Raw genomic sequence first — 27,819 nt, 5'->3', positions numbered from 1 at the left:
ACATCTGTTTGTTAAATTTTAACTTGGTATAATATCGCTGTTTTTCAGCATTCTAAATAATAGTCTACGCACATGCACACACAAATGCCAATGGCTATACATGTAATGAAAACAGGTCATAATGTATATAAATGTGGGAATACCAAATATATATTAATAACATTTTAAAGTCTTTTGCCATTATTCCAGTAAGATTCCTATTCAACAAATATATATATATATATATTTAAATCACTTATATGGCCATTTTAGGCTAAAATTGCACATTTTATTATCTTCTTAAAAAATCTCTATTGTACAAAAGTAAACAAGGACCGTTTATGGGGGGAAAATTTTATTCTTTGAAAATGAACAACTTTATAGTGGATACTTAACAACAACATGGAAGGCATTAGAGGACAGTCACATGTGCAGTGACCGATAAGGCTGAGTTGACCTTCACACATTATTCAGAGATGCATAGAAAACGCTAAATAACTGGAAGACTTGATGAATAGAAATGCTCTGAGGTCATGTGTGTATATGTACGATGACATTAATAGGATAATATGACAAGACGACCTGGAAAGTTCTGGCACCATTGCATGGAAGGTTCTTCAAAACAGACGCTTCTCATAACTGTCATGAAAAGGAAAGATACAAATCACAGGACTGACCAGAGCATTTCCTGCCAAGAAAGATGGATTCAGTGTTTATTTATTTATTTAAGGAGGAAGTGTGAGCAACCATTGAACTTGTACTGTGTCCTATTGGCGGGACCTCTTGCGAAATCGCTTGAGGTGTGGTCCCGAGCATGTGCGTACCTGTGCAGACCGTGGACGCCGCCCTCCATTTGAGCCGATGCGGTTCTTTTTTCAAATCTCAGGTCTCCACTGTACATCATGGCTCTGATGCGAGACAGAGACATTTTGTCAGCCCACGGTGAAGATGTCCGAAACCTTTAAGAGGTTAATTTGCTTTCCACACTATACAGGTAATGAAAAAAAACATTATAGGAAGTGCATTTGCAGGTTGACACACTTGTACCAGATAACCAGAGAGGTCTATGATTCGTATCGTAGCAGCAGACCAGAAATGTAATTAGCTCGTGAACTAGTATTTTGAAATCAACTCTTTGACAGACAGACAGACAGACAGACAGCAAGTGTAAAGACTTCAGAATTGGAGTGAAAACAGTAAGACTGTTTCCTTGTGCACCGTGACGACGCATTCTCACACCACTGCACAAACTAGTTTGTGTGCCGCTTGTAACGTAACCTTGAAACATCATTTGTTGGGAATGCACAAACATTCTGTACAAGGAAGAAAGCTGTGAGTGGGTGGGTGGTTGAAGTGCTGTAATAAGCAGAAATGGATGTTTCCAACAAAGTTGAGCTGTGACAATAATCCAAGTGCACTTTGATCTCACAGCACGCACTGTATGCACCCCCTCCCTGTGGTGCCGTTTGTGTGTACCTGAGCTGAGTGAGACTTTTGGTGCCGATGTCCTGACAGGCGTGTTGAATGCCAGCCAGCAGGTAAGGAACAAACTTGTGGATAGAGCCTTTGTCCTGCACAGCTCCTGAGACGCCTTGAGCAACTTTGATCTTGTCACTTTCACTGTAGACGCGCAGACACACACATACACACACACATTTAATAGCAAATTAAATTAGCGATTAAACATGACAGCAATATAAGGAAGAATTGCAGCATGATTAATGTGGTGGCTGGCAACTCAAGCAAGAGGGAGGTTGACTGACTTCCTGAAAATTTGTGGTTTCGCAGATGTGAGGATTCCACCAAACAGCGATGATATACAGTGAATAGAATACAATAGTGAAATCCCCCACTTATTCAGAGTTCGTTATTTATGAATTCCCCTATTTGTGTTTCTTTTCTGTGGAACCTATCCTCAGTGATTTGCTGACACACTATCACATCTTGAATAGTTTGATAAGTACGATAATTTCACCTAAAAGCTCATTGTTTTAAGATTGTGGTTCGACACCTCAATATTTCTGATCTTACTAATAAGGAAGAGTGCACAGGCTGACTACTCTCACGGAGCAGTCGGCTTGATGTGGTCGTTGTACTGCACTTAAAGACTCCAATTAAAAGGTTGATGAGTACGTTTTCATACCTGAAGTAGGGCTGCATGATATGGGGGGGGGGAGATATTTTTAAACCTGCGATATATATTGCGATGTGAAATAATATAGGATCAGTATTGGGAAAGCAAATTCTTGGCACTAAACTAGTTCAAAGTTCAATTAATCGTTCCAAAAATGAACTAGTTCAGTTCATAATTCAACATTTTGAACAATGTTCACCGGTGCAAAGATGAAGTAGTTCATAGTTCCTTTTTATCCCCCCCAATATGTTGCTGATAGGCTATTACCCTCAAAATACTGGCATTTCATTTCCCCATTGTTGCTACCCATTCAGTCCGAACTAGTAGCCAGCTGCAGCTTTCACCCTACAATCTGAAGAACATGAGGAAAAATGTGTTGCTTCAAGTGTTCTTTTTTTTGTTATGGGGGATTCAAACAAAACAGGACTTTTGTCCTTCATGTGCAAACAAAAACAAGCAACACAGTATGACAAGAACAATGGTAAAAGGACATTGGTAACTTTGCATTCCTTGCAGCTGTGGCTGACTATATTAACAAAATTGACAAAACAAATTTACAAAACAAAATAAATTTCATATTATCACAGTGTGATCGTACAGTGTTTTAACCAGAAGTAGGTAGAGTAGCTAAATATTGTACTCAAGTAAGAGTGCTGTTACTTTAGAATAATATGACACCAGTAAAAGTAGTCATCCAAATATTTACTTGAGTAAGAAAGTATTCAATGAAAGAATTACTCTAGTAACTTGTGAGTAACTTCAGATTTATTTTTATTTTATTTAAATCAGAATATGTACATCAAATAAAATAAAAAAATGTGTGTGTCGACACACACCTGCCACCATTTAAATTTTTAACTGCCCAAAAACCATCAATACATACAGTGGGTACGGAAAGTATTCAGACCCCCTTAACTGTTTCACTCTTTTTTTTTATATATTGCAGCCATTTCCTAAAATAATTTAAGTTAATTTTTTTCCTCATTAATGTACACACAGCACCCCATATTGACAGGAAAAAAACAGAATTGTTGAAATATTTGCAGATTTATTAAACAAGAAAAACTGAAATATCACACAGCCATAAGTATTCAGACCCTTTGCTGAGTATTTAGTAGAAGCACCCATTTGAGCTAATACAGCCATGAGTCTTTTTGGGAATGATGCAACAAGTTTCTCACACCTGGATTTGGGGATCATCTTCCATTCCCCCATGCAGATCCTTTCCAGTTCTGTCAGGTTGGCTGGTGAACGTTGGTGGCCAGCCATTTTCAGGTCTTTCCAGAGATGCTCAATTGGGTTTAAGTCAGGGCTCTGGCTGGGCCATTCAATAACAGTCACGGAGTTGTTCTGAAGCCACTCCTTCGGTATTTTAGCTGTGTGCTTAGGGTCATTGTCTTGTTGGAAGGTGAACCTTCGGCCTAGTCTGAGGTCCTCAGCACTCTGGAGAAGGTTTTCGTCCAGGATATCCCTGTACTTGGCCGCATTCATCTTTCCTTCGATTGCAACCAATCGTCCTGGCCCTGCAGCTGAAAAACACCCCCACAGCATGATGCTGCCGCCACCATGCTTCACTATTGGGACTGTATTGGGCAGGTGATGAGCAGTGCCTGGTTTTCTCCACACATACCGCTTAGAATTAAGGCCAACAGTTTCTATCTTGGTCTTATCAGACCAGAGAATTTTATTTCTTGGAGTCCTTCAGATGTTCTTTTAGCAAACTCCATGCGGGCTTTCATGTGTCTTGCACTGAGGAGAGGCTTCCGTCGGGCCACTCTGCCATAAAGCCCCGACTGGTGGAGGGCTGCAGTGATGATTGACTTTCTCAAACTTTTTCCCATCTCCTGACTGCATTTCTGGAGCTCAGCCACAGTGATCGTTGGGTTCTTCTTTACCTCTCTCACCAAGGCTCTTCTCCCCCAATTGCTCAGTTTGGCCGGACGGCCAGCTCTAGGAAGGGTTCTGATCGTCCCAAACGTCTTCCATTTCAGGATTATGGAGGCCACTGTGCTCTTAGGAAACTTAAGTGCAGCAGAATTTTTTTTGTAACCTTGGCCAGATCTGTGCCTTGCCACAATTCTGTCTCTGAGCTCTTCAGGCAGTTCCTTTGACCTCATGATTCTCATTTGCACTGACATGTACTGTGAGCTGTAAGGTCTTATATAGACAGGTGTGTGGCTTTCCTAATCAAGTCCAATCAGTATAATCAAACACAGCTGGACTCCAATGAGGGTGTAGAACCATCTTAAGTATGATCAGAAGAAATGGACAAGCACCTGAGTTAAATATATGAGTGTCACAGCAAAGGATCTGAATACTTATGGCTGTGTAATATTTCATTTTTTCTTTTTTAATAAATCAGCAAAAATTTCAACAATTATGTTTTCTTTCCTGTCAATATGGGGTGCTGTGTATACATTAGAGGTAAAAAAGTGAACTTAAATGATTTTAAACATTTGCTTTATTCGCCCAAATTACTTCATGAAGAAGCTGTTTGGTGACCAGACTTATTGATTGTGTGTGCGACATCATAGGAATAGTGCTAATTTTGCCATATCCACTGCCAAAACAACAATAGAAACATCTGCAACTTATCGTGTGTGTTTTCTCAAGTTTGAAGTGGGCTGAAATATCCAAGTTCGAGAAGTCACAATTTAAGAGCTGCACGATAAAGCTGTTGTTTTTTGGAATCTGTAAATTAAACAGTCGCGCGGCTGTTTTTTCCCCCATAATTAGTCATTTTGATTGGCTCGCGAAGGCTATGTGCGCGGTCATGTGACTGTCTTGTGTCGTCTGATCGGTGAATTGGAGTCAAATGACACTGATCCCATTTGATGGGCGCAACGGGCACCCTATATGGAAGTCGAAGATGGAGTCTAAAAATAGACGCGCAAGAATGAATAAATAAATGTAGCAAACGGCATGTCGATCATTGTAACGGAGTAAAAGTATCGATCCTTCTTCACATAAATACTCAAGTAAAAGTAAAAAGTATGGTGCATTTAAAGTACTCTGACAAGTACAGTTTATGGAAAATGTTACTTGAGTAAATGTAGCGCGTTACTACCCACCTCTGGTTTTAACTCAAGCATTCTGATACAAATAATAGTTTTCCTAGTAATCAATTTTTACAATTATTTACTGTATTACAAAAGCACACATTCACTCCCATTTATACAGTGTCCCTGAACGCACCAAGGATTCACACAGTTTCCCGCCCTGCCTAGTTTCATTCTAAAGAGCTAGGAAATGCAGCAGGCTTACATTCTTTCTATTAGCATGTCCAAACAGGTCCCTCTGCTGGTCACTTTTAATATTACAGTTGATTCACTGCATTCCGGAACGCCAACATCGCGATAATGACGCTCAAACAAAATATCATGGAGCCCTAACCTGAAGTATCTCGTCTGGGACCCCAGGTTTTTGTCCATGGCATCCAGAGACCCCATGCCGCGGTACTTCTTTAGTCTGATGCCATCTGAGAAGAAATATTCACCAGGAGCTTCGCTGGTGGCAGCGAGCAGAGAGCCCATCATCACTACACAAGGATGCAAAAGTTAGAGGACTTAATAGTGAAAGAAAAATAGTTTGTAAACTAATGCGTACCCTATAGTATAGATAATTTCCGTTCAGTTTAGGATGAACAATACAGTAAACAGTCCATAAAAAATGCAATCAACAAAACACAGACAGTACATACAGTACATCACATGCACTACTCACAAATTCGGCTTTCGGGTAAAATTTCAGAATGGACCTAATGTGCACTATAACTTTTTCATGAGACCTTTACATTAACTTCTGCAAACTTTTGAATGCACGTGTGCAACTGTTAAGTGTTCCAGTACATTTTGCACAACTTGCTGTTCTCTAACAAGGAGCTAATGAACATTCTCAGGTGTTTAAGCTATTAATCGAACAATACATTTCCAAAGATGTCGACTTCTTTGCCTTTCTGTGACATCTCCAGTCTTTTTGCTGCAACCTGCGGATATTCTGTGACACACTAAAGCTGCATTCACACTGCAGGGCATGAAGATTTTTTGTTAAATCCGATCTTTTTATGTAGTCGTTCACATTACAAAAATAAAACTTTTAATGTGGACAGAATCAGTCCAAAACATCGTCACATGGGGCACGGGCACAAACACTTTGTCTTTACGGAAGTAAATATGGCCTTGCTTGTAGTTGACGCATGTGTGACAATTTCAAGGACTTTGTACAACCGGAGCCAACATTTTCTTAAAGTTATAAAGCATCGTTTTTCACGACTCCATCCGCCATTGTTTTTGTTGCGTCTGTTTTATGGAACAATTGTGATGTTTGATGACGTATAGGTAGGATGCGCGCAACCTTTGCGTCCAGACTGCACTCGTATCAGATACATCCTCTTCTTCTTCTTTTCCTTTCGGCTTGCCCCGTTAGGGGTCGCCACAGCGCGTCATCCTTTCCCATGAGAGCCTATCCCCTGTATCCTCCTCTCGAACACCAACTGCCATCATGTCTTCCCTCACGACATCCATCAACCTTCTCTTTGGTCTTCCTCTAGCTCTCTTGCCTGGCAGCTCCATCCTCATCATCCTTCTACCAATATACTCACTCTCTCTCCTCTGGACGTGTCCAAACCATTGAAGTCTGCTCTCTCTAACTTTGTCTCCAAAACATCGAACCTTGGCTGTCCCTCTGATGAGCTCATTTCTAATTTTATCCAACCTGGTCACTCCGAGAGCGAACCTCAACATCTTCATTTCCGCCACCTCCAGCTCTGCTTCCTGTTTTCTCTTCAGTGCCACTGTCTCTAATCCATACATCATGGCTGGCCTCACCACTGTTTTATAAACTTTGCCCTTCATCCTAGCAGAGACTCTTCTGTCACATAACACACCTGACACCTTCCTCCACCCGTTCCAACCTGCTTGGACCCGTTTCTTCACTTCCTGACCACACTCACCATTGCTCTGGACGGTTGACCCCAAGTATTTAAAGTCCTCTACCCTTGCCATCTCTTCTCCCTGTAGCCTCATTCTTCCCCCACCACCCCTCTCATTCATGCACATATATTCTGTTTTACTTCGGCTAATCTTCATTCCTCTTCTTACCAGTGCATGCCTCCCTCTTTCTAACTGTTCCTCCAGCTGCTCCCTGCTTTCACTGCAGATCACAATGTCATCTGCAAACATCATGGTCCACGGGGATTCCAGTCTAACCTCATCTGTCAGCCTATCCATCACCACTGCAAAAAGGAAGGGGCTCAGGGCTGATCCCTGATGCAGTCCCACGTCCACCTTAAATTCTTCTGTCACACCGACAGCACACCTCACCGCTGTTCTGCTGCCCTCGTACATGTCCTGTATTATTCTAACATACTTCTCTGCCACTCCAGATTTCCGCATGCAGTACCACAGTTCCTCTCTGGGTACTCTGTCATAGGCTTTCTCTAGATCTACAAAGACACAATGTAGCTCCTTCTGACCTTCTCTGTACTTTTCCATCAACATCCTCAAGGCAAATAATGCATCTGTGGTACTCTTTCTAGGCATGAAACCATACTGTTGCTCGCAAATACTCACTTCTGTCCTGAGTCTAGCCTCCACTACTCTTTCCCATAACTTCATTGTGTGGCTCATCAACTTTATTCCTCTATAGTTGCCACAGCTCTGCACATCACCTTTGTTCTTAAAAATGGGCACCAGTACACTTTTCCTCCATTCCTCAGGCATCTTCTCACGCACTAGAATTCTATTGAACAAGCTGGTCAAAAACTCCACAGCCACCTCTCCTAGATGCTTCCATACCTCCACAGGAATGTCATCAGGACCAACTGCCTTTCCATTTTTCATTCTCTTTAATGCCTTTCTAACTTCCCCCTTACTAATCATTGCCACTTCCTGGTCCACCACACTTGCCTCTTCTACTCTCCCTTCTCTCTCATTTTCCTCATTCATCAACTCCTTGAAGTATTCTTTCCATCTACCTAGCACACTGCTGGCACCAGTCAACATATTTCCATCTCTATCCTTAATCACCCTAACCTGCTGCACATCCTTCCCATCTCTATCCCTCTGTCTAGCCAGCCTGTATAGATCCTTTTCTCCTTCTTTGGTGTCCAACCTGCCATACATGTCATCATATGCCTCTTGTTTTGCCTTTGCCACCTCTACCTTTGCCCTGTGTCGCATCTCAATGTATTCCTTTCGCCTCTCCTCGGTCCTCTCAGTGTCCCACTTCTTCTTAGCTAACCGTTTTCCTTGTATGATTTCCTGTACTGTGAGGTTCCACCACCAAGTCTCCTTCTCTCCTTTCCTGCCAGAAGATACACCAAGTACTCTCCTGTCTGCTTCTCTGATCACCTTGGCTGCAGTGGTCCAGTCTTCTGGAAGCTCTTCCCGTCCACCGAGAGCCTGTATCACCTCTTCCCGAAAAGCTGCACAACACTCGTCCTGTCTCAGCTTCCACCACATGGTTCTCTTCTCTGCCTTTGTCTTCCTAATTTTCCTCCCCACCACCAGAGTCATTTTACACACCACCATCCTATGCTGTCTAGCCACACTCTCCCCTACCACTACCTTACAGTTGGTAACCTCCTTCAGATTACATCGTCTGCACAAGATGTAATCCACCTGTGTGCTTCTACCTCCGCTCTTGTAGGTCACCCTATGTTCGTGCCTCTTCTGGAAAAAAGTGTTCACTACAGCCATTTGCATCCTTGTTGCAAAGTCTACCACCATCCGTCCCTCCAAGTTCCTTTCCTGGATACCGTACTTACCAATCACTTCTTCATCACCCTTATTACCTTCACCAACATGTCCATTACAATCTGCACCAATTACGACTCTCTCTCTGTCTGGGATGCTCAGAACTACATCATCTAGCTCCTTCCAGAATTTCTCTTTCACCTCTAGGTCACATCCTACCTGTGGGGCATAGCCACTAATCACATTACACATAACACCCTCAATTTCAAATTTCAGCCTCATCACTCGATCTGATACTCTTTTCACCTCCAAGACATTCTTAGCCAACTCTTCTTTTAAAATAACCCCGACTCCATTTCTCTTCCCATCTACACCATGGTAAAATAATTTAAACCCTCCCCCTAAACTTCTAGCCTTACTGCCTTTCCACCTGGTCTCCTGGACACACAATATATCAACCTTTCTCCTAATCATCATGTCAACCAACTCCTGAGATTTTCCTGTCATAGTCCCAACATTCAAAGTCCCCACATTCAGTTCTAGGCTCTGTGTTTTCCTCTTCTCTTTCTGCCGAAGAACCCGCTTTCCACCTCTTCTTCTTCTTCTTCTTTGACTTCGACTTCGACCCACAGTAGCTGAATTTCCAACAGCGCCGGTGGCGGACGTTGTTAACCCGGGCCACGACCGATCCGGTATGGAATTCTTTGGATGAACGCTCATATTTGTTTGGCAAGGTTTTAAGCCGGATGCCCTTCCTGACGCAACCCTCTGCATTTATCCGGGCTTGGGACCGGCCTACAGTTTGCACTGACTTGTGCCCCCCATAGGGCTGCATTGTATCAGATACATCCATCCATCCATTTTCTGAGCTGCTTATCCTGACAATGGTCGCGGGAGTGCTGGAGCCTATCCCAGCTATCTTCGGGCAGGAGGCGGGGTACACCCTGAACTGGTTGCTAGCCAATCGCGGGGCACACAAAAACAAACAACCATTTGCACTCACATTCACACCTATGGGCAATTTAGAGTCTTCAATTAACCTACCGTGCATGTTTTTGGGATGTGGGAGGAAACCGGAGTTCCGGGAGAAAACCCACGCAGGCACGGGGAGAACATGCAAACTCCGCACAGGAAGGCCTCAGCCCAGATTCGAATCCCAAAGCTAACAAGGCTGTACCTGTGGATGCGCCGAGTGCCAGGGCTTTGGCGATGTGTCCGACGGTCTGGATGCCGCCGTCAGCGATTACGGGCACACCGAAGTGTCTGGCGTACTCTGATACCTGATAGACTGCTGTGGCTTGAGGTCTGCCGCACGCCAGTACTGTTAGGAGGATAAGCGGGAAGGAGCATTTAATCACAGAGAAGGGAACAAAGTCTGACTTCTTTTTACAACCTTTGACATGCAAAATGATATTTTATTCACTTTACACCTACAGAGACTTGAATGCTTTAATTTGGTATTGTGTTATGGTAACTGGTGTCAAAAATTATTTGTAAACAAAAGGGCATTGTAAAGTCACACAGTGAATGAACAGAGGAAGGTAAAGCTCTTAGACACATACAGACTCAAAAACAACTGTTGCGACTAAGTTATAGTCTCTTCACATATTGTTGCTTTAAGGTTAAATCAATCAAACCACCACATGCCACCACAGTATGGTACCAATGACGACAAATAAGAGTGTCCACTGTACTGGGCCAAACAACAAAGCACATACTTGTTGACTACACAACACAAAAGCAGCAGCTGCAGCACAGTTTGGCTCAACTACCATTTGAGCAATAGTATTGAAAGAAGACGGAAGACATACAGTAAGATTGTGTCCCAGTGATGTCTTCATGAAGACGAGACCACGTGTTCAGTAAAGGAAAGAAGGAAAAGGAACAGAAAGCCGCTCAGTGTGAGGGATAAGATTGGTGATGTCACACGAACATCCATCCATTTTCTGTACTGCTTACCCTCACTAGGGTCGCGGGCATGCTCGAGCCTATCCAAGCTGACTTTGGGTGAGAGGCAGGGTACAACCTGAACTGGTCGCCAGCCAATCGCAGCGCACATATAAACAAACAACCATTCGCACTCAAATTCACATCTACGGGTAATTTAGAGTCGGCAATTAACCTACCACACATTTTTTGGGGGGAATGTAGGAAGAAACCGGAGTACCCGGAGAAAACCCACACAGGCCAGGGGAGAACATGCAAACCCCACACAGGCGAGGCCGGATTTGAACCCGGTTCCTCATAAATGTGAGGCAGATGTGCTAACCAGTCATCCACCGTGCCGCCATCACGAACAATCCATAAGCAAAAATTAAAACCCCACACCTTCTATCTAACAGTACTTCTACTGATACAAAACATTTAGACAATCAATACAACAGGCTGGAATAGCCAATCATAGCCAACAACAGGCTAAAAGTTGGGCTGGGTCAGGAGGGGTGACTTAGTGGAGAAACCTGTAACTGTGGTTGGGGTTGTGAAGCTTTATTGCTGGAGGTATACTGGGAGGAGCTGGACACGTCAACATCACACATACCATACAAGGAAAAAGGCGAGTAAAGAGTAAAACAGATGAGGATTTATGGATGAAAATACATGAAGATGGCACTGCGATGTACCACTGTACAAAAATTGTGCAGCTGTCTAATAGTTAAATGACTATATTTGTAAAGGTAGTCTTCCCGGTAATTTGCTGCATTAGTCATAACGATACAGCCGGGAATTATTCGCTTGTGCCTGTCAAAAAGAATTCACTGAAGCGGGACATTGCAGTGTACAAAGTGTACGTTCACACAGCTTTTGCGCCCCTGTGCATTGAGATAATTAGATGTGTGGCAACGTCAGCGCGATATTTGCCTTTAACACAAACAAGAGTGGGCAGTTAAAATTCACACTTCACTCACACACTGTCAGCTTCCCACCTGTAATACAACCATAGCACATCAAAAATAAAAAATAAAAAAACATTGTAGGGGGGTTGGGGGAGTCTGTGGGGATCCCCCGGGCCCCCGCAGAGAATGTTTTTTATTTTAACATAAATTAAGCAATCTGGAAGCCTCTGAAGAGTACAGTAAGGGAAAATACATTTTCTTCACGCAGAAAAACACTTATTTACACCGCTCAAGTACATGATGCACAAATTTAAGATTAAAATATTTTTTATTCAACTTGAGCCAGGCCCATCTCCACCTGCACCTGATGCTTGCTGCAAACTGTGCCACATGAATAGCATCCTCCTCTAAGCACTCTCACTCTGGAAAATAATTGACTAAAATCATTGTCTGTTTCACAAAAATTTTGCTAAAACGTAAGAGTAGCAATAGAGGATGTCCGCTCCAGAGGTGGGTAGAGTAGCCAAATATTGCACTCAAGTAAGAGTACTGTTACGTGACAATAATGTGACTCAAGTCAAGACACAGTGAAATAATTACTCAAGTACTGAGTGAATAGTAACTTCTGATTTTTTTAACCACAGCATGAACATCAATAAAAAAAAAATTTTTTAAACGTGAATGTGGAAATTCAAAACTACAACAAAACATCTGCAATTTATTGCACTGTTTTCTTAAGTTATAAGTGGGCTGAAATATCCACGTTTGGGCAGACAGTGCCAGACAAATACTACAATACATGAAAGCTGTTGTTGTTATTTGTCTAAATGTAAACACGAGTAGCACGCTGTTGCCTTCATGGTAAAGAAGACCTTCCCAAAATGGTTGCCACGCAGGCATGACGATCAGCCGGGCTGGTTTATCTAGTGTTAATACTTATGCCCGGGAAGCCCAATAGAAGATGACGTGTGAGGTCATGTGACTTTCTTTGATTGGTGAACTAGACTTAAACGTCACTACCGCTGAAATTGGATTGGTGCAAACAGCGCCCAATGGGGAAGTTGAACTTGTAGTCTCGCGCACGAAATAGTTGATAAGCAATAAATAAAAGTAGAGAGTGACATTTAGATCATTGTAACGGAGTAAAAGTACCGTTACTTCTTAACAGCAGAAGCGGCGGAAGTGTTTATTCTGGTCTCGTCAACTCCTGTGACTTATCCAAAGCAGGTCCCGAGTGTACACCGCACACGCGGAACCTCAGGCCAATGCGCTCGCATATTAGTCCGCCGCGAAGTAATATTCAGAAATTACATGTGTGTGTGGATGGTGGATGTGTGGAATGGATCTAGATGCCAGCGTTCAAGAAGTACGAAACAGCCTCTGTCGTCGGCGACCCTCCCCCGCCCTTCCCATAGCTTCCATGCTGTTTAAACTAGCCTGAATAACCAGCACCTGTGCTACATGCTGCCAAGCAGTACACTATTTTGCCTTAACTGTTTCAATGCATGATAAATCAACAATAAATTCCAGTCAACAGAATTCTAAACAGTCAAAAATGTATCTACTATTATGCCCATCTCAGATTTTGTTTTAGATTTTTCAATGTCTTATCTGTCTCTGACATGAGGTTCAGTCAAGTGACATTATAGCAAACAAGACTAACAAAATTGCAGACGAGCATCCTTTTAAACTCAACTACACAATTTCCCTCATCTGTGGTCCTTGAGAACAACGTTGTGGGTGGGAGCAGTGTGGGTGGTGGTTTGCTGATTTTGCAGTCCAGTCACTCACCTTCCTGTGTGATGCAAATGGACCCACTACCCATTCCGACTCTCAGTCCATCTACTCCTGCTTCGATCAAGTTTTTAGCTTGAGCAGTAGTCACCACTGAACGACAAGACGAAACAGAAAATGTTGGCGAAATACTAGGAAGTATTTCCAAAATAATATTTACAGAAAACCTCTTTCTGAGGCATTAAAATTGTTAATTTGGATTTCGTTCATCACGATAAGAACTAAACGTCTTTTTGATGTTCCTCTTTCTTACAGAGCCAGGAATACAGTATTTATACTAAAAGCCCACTATGGTATTAGCCTGAAAAAAAATATCACCCAATTATTATATTATAAATGCATGTACTTACCATTTCCACCAATGACCTGAAGGTTAGGGTACTTCTCTTTGATATATTTGATCATGTCGATCTGGAATATTGAATTACCCTGAGAAGAATCCTGTAAATAGATAATGGGACATAATTCATTATTGACACCCCTTATTTTTTAAAAGAATAATAAATCAGAGACAAGTTCTCCAATGCCTGTGGTTGCTACTTTTCCACTACACACCAATTTAACTCTATGCCTTGGTTTGGGGCAATTTTCAACTTACCAAAACACTGTTGAAAACACTGCGAAAATCACACCTCATTCAATGCATCAGTTGGTCCCAGACACGGCAACCAACAACAACAATGGAGGATAATGTATTTGTCATGTATTTACTGTACTTCTCGGTATGGGGCATGTTGGTTGCATTATCGAGATGTATTTTATCAATGAAGAGCCTAATGGCAGGAAAAAAAAATAAACCACTGCAGCAAATCTGCAATTACAGGTCTTCCTTTCCTGCAAAATATTCAACAGTGCAAACAACACTTGATAAAAACCCGATCTTCAGCCCAGTCTAGTCTCATCTTTGCATACTTGGAACCAGGGGTGGCTACGGACGAGAAAAAGTACCAGTTTTTACCAATGGAAAAGAGTCAATAGCAACTAGAGCCGTGTGTCAAGCTGCTTAAGTGCTGTGCAGTGGCAAAGTGGCTTTTGTTGTTAACCGATAGTGTGCTTAAAAAGTCTTCGTCCTCACCACTACAATAACATCCACCCCACTATGCACCAGCAGGTCAAGACGGTATTTGTCATCATTGTGCGTGCCGATGGCAGCACCGCATAGCAACTGTTTGCGGCAATCTTTGGAGGCCAGAGGGAAGTCTCTATTCTTCTTCAGGTCAGTTCGGGCAATGATGGACACCAGGCAGCCATCTTCATTAACAATGGGGAGTTTGCCTGGAAGAGGAACACGGGTTAAATTGCTGCTGGTTTTTAAGTGAAAACACAAAATAGACATAAGTGTGGTTTCAACCATTTTTTTTACATGGTGCTTTGGAGACATAAAACGCTAACAAAAAAAAGAGGACATGGGTTCATTCAAGACAAACAATGGTTGAGCACAGAACTGTTTTGTGCTTAAAATGCTTGTGTACTTTAAACAGCTCCTGTGTTCATTGGAGTAGCAATATTGACATACCACTATGACAAAATCTCAACACACACATTTACGAAGGGTATTCGAATATAGGACATGTGGGGACAAAAAGTGGCCTTGCATGCATATTGCATACTACATCTTTTCCAGTTGTTTCTGTAGGTCCATGTCAACGGGGATTTGTCTGCCTGTGAAACTTTCTAAACTAACCTTAAAAGGGTCACCAACAACCACCAAAAACACAAAATCACACCAGGAGACACCAAATGGTCCTCACCTTTCTTACTCTTTTGGAGGATTTCATTGGCTTCTTTCAGCGTGACACCAGCAGGAGCAATTACGAGATCCTCTCGCTTTGTCATCACCTGTCAAGGTCACACACACCATGAATTACACAAATAAACATCTTCATACTGCAGGCCAAATCCAGAGATAATTGTAATTTTTTCATGGCTTCATCACACCCATCTCTAACTTGAAAAATGATATTGTTAATACAGTTAAGATTGCTGTGTGAATATTGGGAGAAAAGCTTTCAACTAAAAATTAATGTCTTGTCCCTTAAAAGGCGCTGTCACTCCTTTTAACCCCATGTAATCACAAGAGTGAAAGAAAAAAAACTAATCCAAGACGCTTTCAGTTTGATCTAAAATATACACTTCCAAAGTATTGTGACCTTTTCTGTAACGGTTTCAAGACAAGGGCCAGAGATTTAAAAAAAATAAAAATCATGATGTAACTAATGCTATGACATCGCCAGATGGGTATTCTGGCTCACTCCGATGATGTTCAATTGGATTTAGATCAGGGCTCATCAAATGCCACTTCAGAATAGTCCAATGTTTTAGTATTAGCCATTATTGGGTGTTTTTAGGTGTGTTTTGGGTATTTATCCTGTTGGAGGACCCATGACCTGCGATGGGACCAAGCTTTTTGACACTGGGCAGCTTATTTCACTGCAGAATGCCTGGACAGTCTTGAGATTTCATTGTACCCTCCACAGTTTCAAGAGACCATGCGCTGCATGCAGCAAGAATGTTCCAGAACATAACCTCCTCCATGTGTAATTGTGGGTACATTTTTTTTTTCCCCTCCATTTCTTCAACTGTAAACCTAGAGCTAATTTGACTTGCCAAAAACCTGCAGTTTTGTCTTACCCATCCAAAGGACATTAGCATAGAAGTTGTGTGACTTGTCATTTGTCAGTTTGCATTTTTAGCAAATTCCAGTCTAAAGTTCAGTAATTTTAGGTTTTTTTTCTTTTTTTAATGGAAAAGTACCAACTATTTTGATCATGTGTAAGCTTTGACCCAAACGCCATTAACCAATCTCATCTTCAGTATTAATGAACTATCAGTTACCGCACTGAGAGGTAGGTTGTGTTCCTCCGCCTTGAGGAAATCGATGTCTCGGGAAGAGATGATGCCAACCAACTTGCTCCCCATTTTGCCGTTGTCCGTGATGGGAATACCACAGAAGCCATGGCGGGCCTTGGCCTGAAAGACGTCCTGTACGAGGTGATGAGGGCTCATCACCACCGGGTCTGTGATGAAGCCCTGCTCATACCTCTGCAGTGGGGAGGAAGAACATGGATACGAGAGGGATGATAAGCTATGTTTCTACTGGACAACCGCCAACTAACAATGACGGGAAACAAAAAACTGACTGGTAAAATTGTTGGAGAAAAAAGAAACAATCCAACATGAACATAAGGCTGTTTCAGTTCAGCCAGTCCTGCCCCCTTTTTTAACAACAAAAAGTATGGTATGTCAAAATTATCTACTAGTGCTTGTCCAGCTCCATATTCCTATACTGACTAGAGCTGTACAGTAGTTTGTTTGAGCATCATCATCGCGATGTACGTGTGCGCAATAGTCACATCGCAGCTCTACTGTAATATACAGTGAATCAACTGTAATATTAAAAGTGACCAGCAGAGGGACCTGTTTGGACATGCTCATAAGATAAGCACCCTTGTTACGGTAAATTATAACGCTTCAAACAACACACGCAGCAGCCCAGAATTAAACTACTGTAGGCAGGCACACGGCAGTGTGTGAGTGAGCGAGGTGTGTCCAGGGACACTGCGTAAATGAGAGTGAATGTGTTCTTTTGTAATACTGAACAGAATTGAAAAAAAGGATTACAAGGAAAATTATTTCTATCAGAATGATTTAGGTAAAACACTGTACGGTCATACTGTGATTTTATGGAATGTATTTTGTTTTGAAATATAAGAAAAGAGAAATTACATTGCCGTGAAAAAGTATTGGCCCCGTCTCAAATTCTAATATTTTTACATACGTTTCCCCACTTTAAGATCATCAAAAAAATGTAAATAGACAAATTTAACCCAAGTGAACTTAAAATGCCGTTTTTAAATTGTGATTTCATTAAGAATTTTTTTTATTTTTTCCAAAGTTACCTAACCCTGTGTGGAGAAAGAGTAATTTTATTCATGGGAAAATATTTATTGTGTTCACAGAAAGCAAGGTAAAATAAAACCTCACTGGGAGATGAGAATTTACTGTACCCCAATTGAAAAATCTTGCTCTTTAATGAATCACTTAACACAAAAATGATAATAAACTGTTATTTCTAAATAAGCACTTTCAAAATCCTCTGCCCACTCTTTTCCCAAAGTGACAGAAAAACATTATAGAATCCTGCCATACCAGTGATGATGAACGTTTTAAGCACACAGAATACATTCAAAAATATTTGACACTTTATGTTGGGAAATTACTTGGTCAAACATCGTTTTGTAATACATAGTCATTCACGAGAGCCAAAAAGACGCAAGAATGCAACCCAGCACATTCTATGTGGTAAAGATACAGCTGCCTATGATTATGCACATAGCCAGCAAGTGGTTTTGTGTGCAATGCAGCATCAAGAAATTAACCATTACTGGAACCAATAGCTGAAGTGTTACAATGCTTCATGAAGCTTCATCTCACCATCACTAGTGGCCAGCCTACAAAGATTAGCCCAAGAGAACAGCAATGACTCATTCAGGAGGCCACAAAGGAACTTAGGACAACATCTAAAGAACTGCAGGCCTCCCTTGACTCAGTTCAGGTCAGTATTCATTACTAAACAATAAGGGAGAGACTGGGCAAAAATGGCATCCATGGCAGAGTTCCAAGGCGAAAACCAATGCTGACCAAAAAGAACAAAGGCTCGTCCTACTTTTGCAAAAAATACAAACATATAAATGATTCCAGAGACTTTTGAAAGAATATTATAGGGACTGCCGAGATGAAAGCTGAGCTTTTTGGAAGGTGTGTGTCTCGTTACATCTGGCGTAACGTGACACACAGTATTTCAGAAAAAGAACATCATACCAATAGTCAAACATGATGGTGGTAGTGTGATGGTCTTGAGCTGCTTTGCTCCTTCAGGACCTGGACAACTTTCTGTGATTGTTGGAACCATGAATTCTGAAGGAGAATGTTCAGCCAACAAGTTTGTGACCTCAAGGTGAAGCGCACTTGGTTTCTGCAGAAGGCTAATGATCCAAAACACACCAGAAAGTCAACTTCTGAATGGCTTGAAAAAAATAAATGGTTTTGGAGTGAACTAGTCAAAGTCCAGACTTGAATCCGATTGAAAAGCAGTGGCATGACCTTAAAGAGGCTGTTCATGCTCAAAAACCCTCAATTTTTGCTGAATTCAAGCGTGGGACGAAATATCTCCAGAGATGTGAAAGACTTATTCACAGTTATAGAAAAAGCTTGATTTCAGTTGTTGCTGCTGAGGATGGCCAAACTAGTAATTATGTTTAGGGGGCGATGACTTTTTCACTCAGGGTCAGGTAACTGAATAGTTTTTTTTCCTTAATGAATTAAATCATTTAAAAACAGCAATTTAAACTAACTTGGGTTATATTTGTCTGATATTTACATTTGTTTGATGATGTTAAAGTGGGGAAACTATGTAAAAATATAATATTCCTGTTGTCTCTTCAGTGCCATTGTCTCTAATCTGTACATCATGGGTGGCCTCACCACTGTCATTGCCCTTCATCCTAGCACTCTTCTGTCACACAACACACCTGACACCTTCCTCCACCTAATCCGTTCCATCCCCACATTGTGCCTATTCTGGTGTGTGAAGGTTGTTCCTCCAGGGGACAGTATTACACATACATACAGACAGAGTTTCACAACTATATCAGTAAACTGGAGTAACAGTCATATTTTTGCATAAAATAAAGAATATATGCAAGTGAATATTGTCATGTCTTTCTACATGTGTTGCTGCACTTTTTGCGTTTAAACATCTGTTGCTTAAAGGGTCCGAAACATCAATGCTATTCTACGGTATTTTGTATTGTGTTAGCAAGAAGCTAGCAGACCTTCCTAATGCAAAGTTATGCGGTTGTTTTATATACACCATGTGAAATTCTTCATTTTATGTTTAGTTTGACAGTAAACTTCAACTGGCAGTGGCAATAAACAGCTTGAGGCCTCTTCTTTGCAGAATTGATCACGAGTTGCCAAACTGTTGTGAAGTGAGTTGGGATTGCTGCCAGCATCTAGCATGCTTATCTAACATTTTTGCTGGCCAATCAAAGAAAACAAATTAATTAAAAAAAATTAAAAAAAACATCTGAGCAACGGCTTGTATCTCGAAACAAATTGCAAATCGGGTCACTCGTAAAGGAAGGTAGCACTTTATTTGGAAAACAGTCACAATTCCATACCTTGACTTTACGGACTTCATTGGCCTGGAACTCTGGAGTGCAGTTGTGGTGGATGAAGCCGATACCACCTGTTAACTTGAAGAGCATACAACTTTTGACGATTATACAATATTTCCAAGCTGATACACGTTGATCGTGGATACGACAACACACCCTCACTGGCCAAAACATTGTGGTAAACTGCACATTATGCAACACAAAAGCTGTGTCAAACAGTCTGCCTTTACACTCAATGCAGAAAAATGTTATCCATCCATCCATCTTTTATACCACTTATCCTCATTAGGGCCACGGGAGTGCTGGATCCTATCTCAGCTGACTTTGGGCAAGAGGCAGGATACACTCTGGACTGCCAATCACAGAGCACATATAGACAAACAACTAGTCACACTCACATTCACACCTAAGGACAATTTAGAGTCTTCATGAACCTAACATGCAGGTTCTGATAAAGTAGAAGGAAGCCTAAGTGCCTGGAGAAAAATCCAAACAAGCACAGGGAGAACATGCAAACTCCACACATGGAAGCCGGAGCCAGCAATCAAACCCCCGACCACAGAACTATGAGGTGTTGTAAAAGCAGAAAATTTGATATACCGGTAATTCTAGTCTTGATCCCATGAGATGATGCGGGCAGTCCTAATGTGTAAGGCAGTGAGTATACTTTTACTTTTATTAGTGTGAGAGTGTCTGGTGTCATGCTTACTGCCATAGCGATTGCCATGCTGGCCTCAGTGACTGTGTCCATAGGGGAGGAGACAAAGGGAGTTTTCATTGTGATTTGTTTGGTGAGCGCCGAGGTCAGGTCCTGGTGACAGAAGGAAACTTGATATGTGCACTTATATTACATGTACATACAATGAAATACTGTAGCATGTATGTGACTCTATGAATGGTTAGGCTAGATTTTTGTTATTAAAATGGATACATTAACCACTTCTTCTAACCCTAACCCTGGAAATCACTTGAACAGGTTCATACGGAATTAGAGAGATAACCCTCGTTTTTTTTAAACGAGTCTTTAAAGCACAGGGTGTTTTTCCTCTGAGGTCATACAATTTGTAATTTGACTTCTTTATACACTTTACACTTAAGAGTAAAACAAATTTAGTTGTAAAAAGAACTCAAATTACAAATTGTATGGCCATTCCACATCGAGCATTAAAAATCAAAGTTAAAAAAAGGATGCATGGGGTTGAATTGCAACTTCGTTATGTCATTCAAGGGGGAGAAGTAAAACTATAAAAACTGCAAAATGTGATGATTTTTTTATATAGCCTTTCTATATAGCAGATTTTCAGCAATGGTGGTTGGGTCTGGAACGTAGCCTATGTGATAAATAGGGCTATATTGTACAGTTAACTAAAGTTTTATGGTGGCAACAGTTGAACCCTGGAATAGATTTTCATTTCCATTATTTTCAACGGGAAATTTACAAATAGAAGCGTACAGGAAGGAGTTTGTGCCTGACAGAGGTTCCATTGTAGGTTGAGTTGAATCGATTCAATCGGTTACTTTTATTTCCACAAAGTGATTACTTATTTCATAAATTTGTTGTCTCAGGTTGTGTGCCCCCTAGAGGCAAGGAGACATCTTTAATGTATGGCATGCGATTGGAGAATTGATTGATCACCTCGCATACTGTCAAAGGCCGGCTAAATACAAAGCTCTGCTACAGTTTGTAATGAATCACTCACGATGAGACCTAGTGAGGGGATATTCGTAATCCTCCACTCCCTCTCAAACATCATTTCATACTCAGATTAATCCCACCACATTTGGATTAATCCGATTTGCTGTGTTGGTAAACAAAGATGCAACAACCATCCATCCCATCTCACCACTTGATCTGCAGTGAAGTCAATGTAGCCTGGCAGAATGAGGAAGTCACTGAAAGAAGGAACACAGGGAGTTTAGCTCTTAAGAGTCACCTATAGTGGAGCGCCAAAAGTGGAACACCTATAGTAGACAGTATTTTACTTTTATTAAGTCATATTATACCATGATTAAAATATTTTTGGACTTGAATGACAGTTAATAATGGTAAAATGCATCAAAACAATGCCGAGAGAGTTTTTACATTCTAACAGCATTTATGATGGCTTGAGCGTGGAACTAATTAATTCTCTACAGTTTTCAGTTCAGAACAGCCACAAAACTGTGACTGGACTTCTGGGAAGGTTTTAAAGGATCGTAACGCTTGTGTCTCCTTTCAAAGAATGTCGCTCCATGAGTAAGTAGCATGGATGCCTGATGACGACAAGACTAAAAACAGAAATGATACCCAAGACAGCATGCTGAAGCATGTGCCTTGGAGCTAGTGTTTTAAAAGGTGTGATTCATTTTTATTCATACTGACCAACTTAAGTCATAAAACAAACAGCAAAAAACAGTTGGCTGATTTAACATTTTAAGCTATTCATCAAGCAAAACTACTTCCCACTTCAGAATTAAAAAAATAGAAAGAAATCCCTCAATCACAGCTTTACAAGTGACGCATTTAGACTATGAAAATGTTACTGTGCATTACTCAGTAGCTTTAAAATGTCAAAGATGTAAACATCAGGTCAGCATCCACCATTGCTATTTTTACTGCATCAGTACGAAGGCTGTCGATGAAATATAACCAGACCCATATACGGCGGCTGAAATAGGTATTTAACACGTCACCATTTTTCACAAATATATTTACCAAGGTGCTATTGACATGAAAATTTCACCAGATGTTGGAAACAACCCAAGTAATCCATACATACAAAAAAAAGGAAAACAAATAAGATCAGAAATGAAGTTGTAATAATGTGAAATGACACAGGGAAAACGTATTGAACACCAACTGGTATTTATTTAATACTTTGTACAAAAGCTTTTGCTTGCAATGACAGCTTCAAGACGCCTCCTGTATGGAGAAACTAGTCACATGCATTGCTCTGGTGTGATTTTGACCCATTCCTCCACACAAGCAGTCTTCAAATCTTGAAAGTTCCATGGGCTTCTTTTATGGACCTTGAGTTTCAGTTCTTTCCATAGATTTTTGATTGGATTCAAGTCAGGTGATTGGCTGGGCCATTCGAGCAGCTTTATTTTCTTTCTTTGAAACCAATTGAGAGTTTCCTTGGCAGTATGTTTTGGATCATTATCCTGCTGAAATGTCCACCCTCGTTTCATTTTCATCATCCTCGTAGATGGTAGCAGATTTTTGTCAAGAATGTCTCGGTACTTTTTCCCATTCATCCTCTTCCTTCAATAATGTGAAGTTTAGCAGTACCATTTGCTGAAAAGCAGCACCACACCATCATGTTCCCACCTCCGAACTTCACTGTTAGTATGGTGTTTTTAGGGTGATGTGCAGTACCATTTCTCCTCCAAACGTGGTGTGCATTATGGCATCCAAACAGTTAAATTTTGCTCTCATCCGACCAGACTATATTCTCACAGTATTTAATTGTCTTGTCCAAATGTTGTTCAGCAAACCTTAAACGAGCTTTGACATGCTTTTTTTTTCAGCAATGGGGTCTTAAGCTCAGATATGCGCCTGGAAACAATGGCATCGTTATGTTTTGCAACAATTACTTTGCCATGGTCTTGAGACAGCTCTTTGCTCTTACCCATCATGAGATATGTCTAGACTCACACCGAGGCAATGAGACCTTTTTGTAGGCCATCAATTAGGACTGAACCATCTGATATTAATTTGCACTTACAAGGGGCTGGATTGCTGTTTGATTATTGATAGATTTTAGGTGCTGTCTTGGCTTTTCATGCCTTTTTGCACCTCTCTTTCTTCGTGTGTCATTTCACATTTTTACACACAACTTCATTTCTAAGCTTATTTGTTGCTACTTTCATTGAATGTGTGGATTACATGGGCTGTTTCCAACATCTGGTGAAATTTTCAGGTCAATAGCACCTTTGGAAATATATTTAGTGAGAAAAATGGTGATGTGTCAAATACTTATTGCAGCCGTTGTATCTAGGACCACTGTGTACAAATACTGTGGGAGCTCCAAAGTGGAACGCCTGGGCAGCTGTACAACTGAGACTTTGAGGGGGACAAAAAAGCCTTCTGCAAGACTTCAGCAAATCACGTAAGATTACAACGCATCTCCAAGATGACCTCCTCGACGGTGTTTTTGTTATTCTTTAGCTTTTCTGCAATGTTGATTTTGTGATGCCATCACACAAGGGTACTAATGATTGCAAAGATGAAAAATGTGATGACCATAAAACCTGCACTTGACTTAACTGTTATCCAGGTGTAAAAGTACAGTGAGACGTTGATTTACGATTTCACTTCGTTCCTAGCCAAGCCCGTAACTCAATTTACTCATGTATCAACACAACTGTCCCCGTTAAAATGATTTGAAATTATTCCAACACACAAAAAGCCACCTAAATTTGTATTTGTATGTATTTTAAGAAAGAAAAACAACACTTTATCGAACATATTAATGTACAAATATAATAAAATTTAATGAGAGACTGTAGAGATAAACTGTACTATTCGTGTGCTAACCTTTAAAAGGTACCATGCCATCAAAATTTACTTGTATTTATAATCTTTGATTTCCTTTTATCAGGTTTGGAAGAAAATTTGGGTTGAAAATGCCCTGGATGCCCCTTTTCAAGCTATTCTAGTTGAGTCTTTTTCACCTGGCAGTTGAGATGGCCATACTTCTCATTAATATTCAACATGTAAATAAGATTTGCACTGATTGGATTGTTGATCTCAACTTAAATAGGGAAAATAGCTTTGCACTGATGGGCCGTTGGTGATATCTCGGCGGCCAAGCGTTCAGAGCCACCTTGTGTTTGGATCATTCGATGTGGTGTCTCACTATCATCGTGAAGGTTGGTCCAAGAAGGCAACCTGGATAGACGCTTTCTTTTGAGCGCATGCATTACTGAAGAGTACTGGAATTTGAAGACAGTTGAAACTGATTCAGACAATGTTTTTTTAAGAAGTGACAAAGTATACTTGCTTGTGTATGGTTTGTGGGGCGGTTGTCATTGGGTATTTGTGTTAGACTGTTTGTTCCGACAGATAAATGGCTGAAAGTGCATTGAAGACGTTTACGGTCCGTTTTTTTCCCCCCCTTTTACTTGAGAAGTTTTCTCGTAATTCAGATTTTGGCTTGCTGCACAAGTAAAAAAGTACACTTAATAATAGTATAGATATAAATAGCGCCTCTCAAGGGACATAAGGATGCTAAACAATCGATCCATTTTCTATACCACTCATTCACTCGGTTCACGGGTGAGCTGGAGCCTATCCCTGCTAATTTGACATACACGATCCTGGAAGAGATGGATTAGTTCTTATGGGAAATTAGTTTTCAATACAGGATAAATGTCATGATTGCCAGAGGACCATAGCACTCACTAAGCATGCTATGAGAATAATCTCTTAGATAGATAGTGTAGGCTGCCCCTGTTACTTTGGGATTGTTATGCTGTAATAGTCATCAATGCAACTTCTTGGGGCATTTTGACTAAGCGTGTCTCACAAGGAGCATTTAGCTGCCTCAGGTTTCATTGCGGTTCATCCCAAACGTTTGCAGTTGTTCAGGTGAGGGCTCAATCAAGGCACACACCAACTCATGCCTCTATGGACCTTGTCAAGCGCACTTGGGCAGAAAGTGCTTTCCTCTATCTGTTTTCACTAAATTAGTTAATTTACAAATGACGATGTAGCAGAAGCGCGACCGACAAGGCTTAAGAACCTACTTGTATGCGAGTCCATCTCCTCCGTTTACCAACTGTTGTCCCGTCATTCCGTCCTCTGGGAGGTTATCGCCGGTCTGTCGGATCATAAGGTATTCTGCCATGAGATCCAATGGCACCTTCACGGTCCTCTACTCTTGTAATTTACACACACACAAATATATATACTGCAATTATAAAAACGGAGAGGCTATGTCAATGACTCTAGATAGACGGCACGGGCAAACACCTATTAGTTTCTTCTTGCCCCCTTAGCAGTGAACGCGGACCAAGTTTCAGGAGTAAACATGAAGAAGCGTGGAGAACAAGCTCAACTCACTCCACCATGTGCTTCCTGTCTGACAGTTCGCAGTGACGTCACATCCGCCCCACTGCGTCCATTCAAAACCCAGAGTCACCACGCGTTATTCCCGTGAAAGAAATCAAGGCTTTGCGATCAATATACTAAACAAGAAATGTAACAAAAAGCATATAACGAACATTTTTCATGACAAAAAGAGATTCTCAGAGGCAAGTTTGACCGGAACAGTCACTGAGAGCAGGGGTTCTCAAACCAGTCGTGGGTCAGAAAAATAATTGGCAATTAATCATCATGTATCATTAAAAAAGTGCATGTACAGGGTACATATGGGGATGTGAGCCCAATAGCATAATTTCCCACGTAATTTTTACCGCACTGTCAAAACATCAATCAAAAATATCAAAGTACAATGTGAAGAAATGGTTACAGGTTGGGCAGTCTATTAATTTTAGTTTATGTTTTTGGGTTTATTGTAGTGTACCTTTTTGTTTTTTGATAGGTTGTGTCTATGTTGTAAGTTATTGATATTTATGTCGTGTTAAATATATTTCAAAGTTAATTTTTAAAAAAGTTGCTTAAAAAAAATACCAATGTACTTGCTAAAAATTATATTTTACATGTTTTGTCTTTGTAGAGTTTTAGTCACCCAAGTCATGGTAATCCACAAAGCTTGAATCGAGCCAACTCGAGTAAACTCTGGAATGATGATGTACTCTCACATCTGAATAGAACATTTCTGTTGTGTATTCGTGCGTGTTTTTAAAATGATTTTCTATATAGTTTAAATAAGTTTGTCTGTTTTTTTAAGGTAGGCTGCTCTGCAATCTGGGTCAGCATCCCTGCGCTGTCTGTAGTTTAGAGGCTCTGATTTTCAGCAGCACTTAAGCTTTCGATATCATTTTAAAAAAGAAAGTCATTTGGTTACAATATTGAAACAGCAAATAAGTCTTTTTTGGTAACTTATTACATATTTGTTTATTTAGGGGAAAGGGATTACTGGTGCTAATGAATGTCACTGGTGTTACTAACCAGAAAAGCAACACCAGTGACAAATCTACAGACAAAATGGATTATTCAAAATGGTGGACATTGCAGGCAAAACCATACTTTTTAATTCATAAATATACCAGCTAATCATGTAGTTTGATCAAATATCTTAATGACATTTCCTTTCCCCTTACAATAAACCCCGTAACACATCTTAAATCCTCACATGAAATTTCTAGTTAATCCTTAAAATTGTCAACATATCAAGACAAGGTGCCGATTTACCATGTGCGTTTCAAAATGGACACGCCTCCAATGATCTCTTGCCCCAAGATTATATTTGCAGGGATTCAGCAGTTTTAAATAAACGTTTTTACAAATAGTAACACCAGTGACATGAAATCAAGGCACAGCTATTTTTTTGTAAAATTATTCATTCCTTTTTAAAACAAAAATACTTTGTATCATGATCTTTAAAACAGGAGAAAAGCATTCATTTAAATTTGAAATAATTAATGAAACCGTGACTACTTATCTGAGGGACATGCCAAATTCATGGCAGTAGCCACACTCTTCACACTATATTTTAAAAAATACGGTTTGACACAGCAGCTGCTTGGATGCAAAGGAAGGTACAGAAGGTTAAGAAAGGAAGGTAAAGGTAGCTCAGAAGATTCTGGGGGGCAGCCTCCCCAACATTACAGACATCTTCACCAGCAGGTGCAGAAAGAGGGCTCTCTGCATCATCACTCCCTCTCCTTCATCCGCTCCCCTCAGGCAGGAGACTACGGAGCATCTGATGTACGACCACTTGGCTCAGGAACAGCTTTACGGAAACTGTTAAGACTGTGAACTCGAACAGTCCTCTGTAGTCCTGACATCAGCCGCCCAATGCCTATTCATTCCTGCACGATGACGTTTACAAGGACCCTGGAAAATGGAAACATTTGTATTTCCGCTGCATCCAAATCCTTGCTGCATTTGCACCTTTGCACACATTCACAACTGCAAATATTTTTCTCTTTTTTATCTTTATGATGTAAATTGCATTTTTACCTAAGTATGGTACTGTTTTAATTGAAAAATAGACTAAAATGTGGTATAAATATTATTCTGTGTCAAAACGTCATCATACTGTGTGAATTATGCTGCTGACAGACAAGCGAACGTTATACAAAACTGTGTCCAT

The 27,819-nt window shown here is 40.8% G+C and overlaps 1 protein-coding gene and 1 long non-coding RNA gene across 6 annotated transcripts; one reads left to right on the top strand and one right to left on the bottom strand.

The window, feature by feature from the left end:
• Positions 1–323: 323 nt before the first annotated feature.
• Positions 324–25,729, bottom strand: impdh2 (IMP (inosine 5'-monophosphate) dehydrogenase 2). 4 transcript variants are annotated; one of them, XM_061780457.1, is made up of 15 exons: positions 25,572–25,729; positions 25,346–25,473; positions 21,460–21,508; positions 20,325–20,426; positions 19,619–19,693; positions 16,272–16,478; positions 15,188–15,275; positions 14,512–14,711; positions 13,787–13,877; positions 13,434–13,529; positions 9,986–10,129; positions 5,507–5,651; positions 1,456–1,599; positions 804–887; positions 324–618 (listed from the first exon to the last, which is right to left on the bottom strand). In XM_061780457.1, the coding sequence occupies exons 2-15, from the start codon at positions 25,444–25,446 to the stop codon at positions 597–599; spliced, it is 1,548 nt and encodes a 515-aa protein (XP_061636441.1). In that variant the 5' UTR covers positions 25,447–25,473; positions 25,572–25,729; the 3' UTR covers positions 324–596. The 4 variants fall into 4 exon arrangements, with proteins under 4 accessions (XP_061636441.1, XP_061636448.1, XP_061636467.1 ...); XM_061780464.1 differs by having other exon boundaries at positions 25,346–25,478; positions 25,572–25,727; XM_061780483.1 differs by having other exon boundaries at positions 25,346–25,419; positions 25,572–25,720.
• Positions 827–19,145, top strand: LOC133481296 (uncharacterized). 2 transcript variants are annotated; one of them, XR_009789512.1, is made up of 3 exons: positions 827–973; positions 1,411–1,517; positions 14,548–19,145. It is a non-coding gene; the product is annotated as an uncharacterized LOC133481296 (long non-coding RNA). The 2 variants fall into 2 exon arrangements; XR_009789511.1 differs by having other exon boundaries at positions 14,545–19,145.
• Positions 25,730–27,819: the final 2,090 nt, after the last annotated feature.

The sequence above is a fragment of the Phyllopteryx taeniolatus genome, chromosome 1, assembly GCF_024500385.1.
Source record: "Phyllopteryx taeniolatus isolate TA_2022b chromosome 1, UOR_Ptae_1.2, whole genome shotgun sequence".
NCBI lineage: Eukaryota > Metazoa > Chordata > Actinopteri > Syngnathiformes > Syngnathidae > Phyllopteryx > Phyllopteryx taeniolatus.
This window is presented reverse-complemented; position numbering and strand designations above follow the sequence as displayed.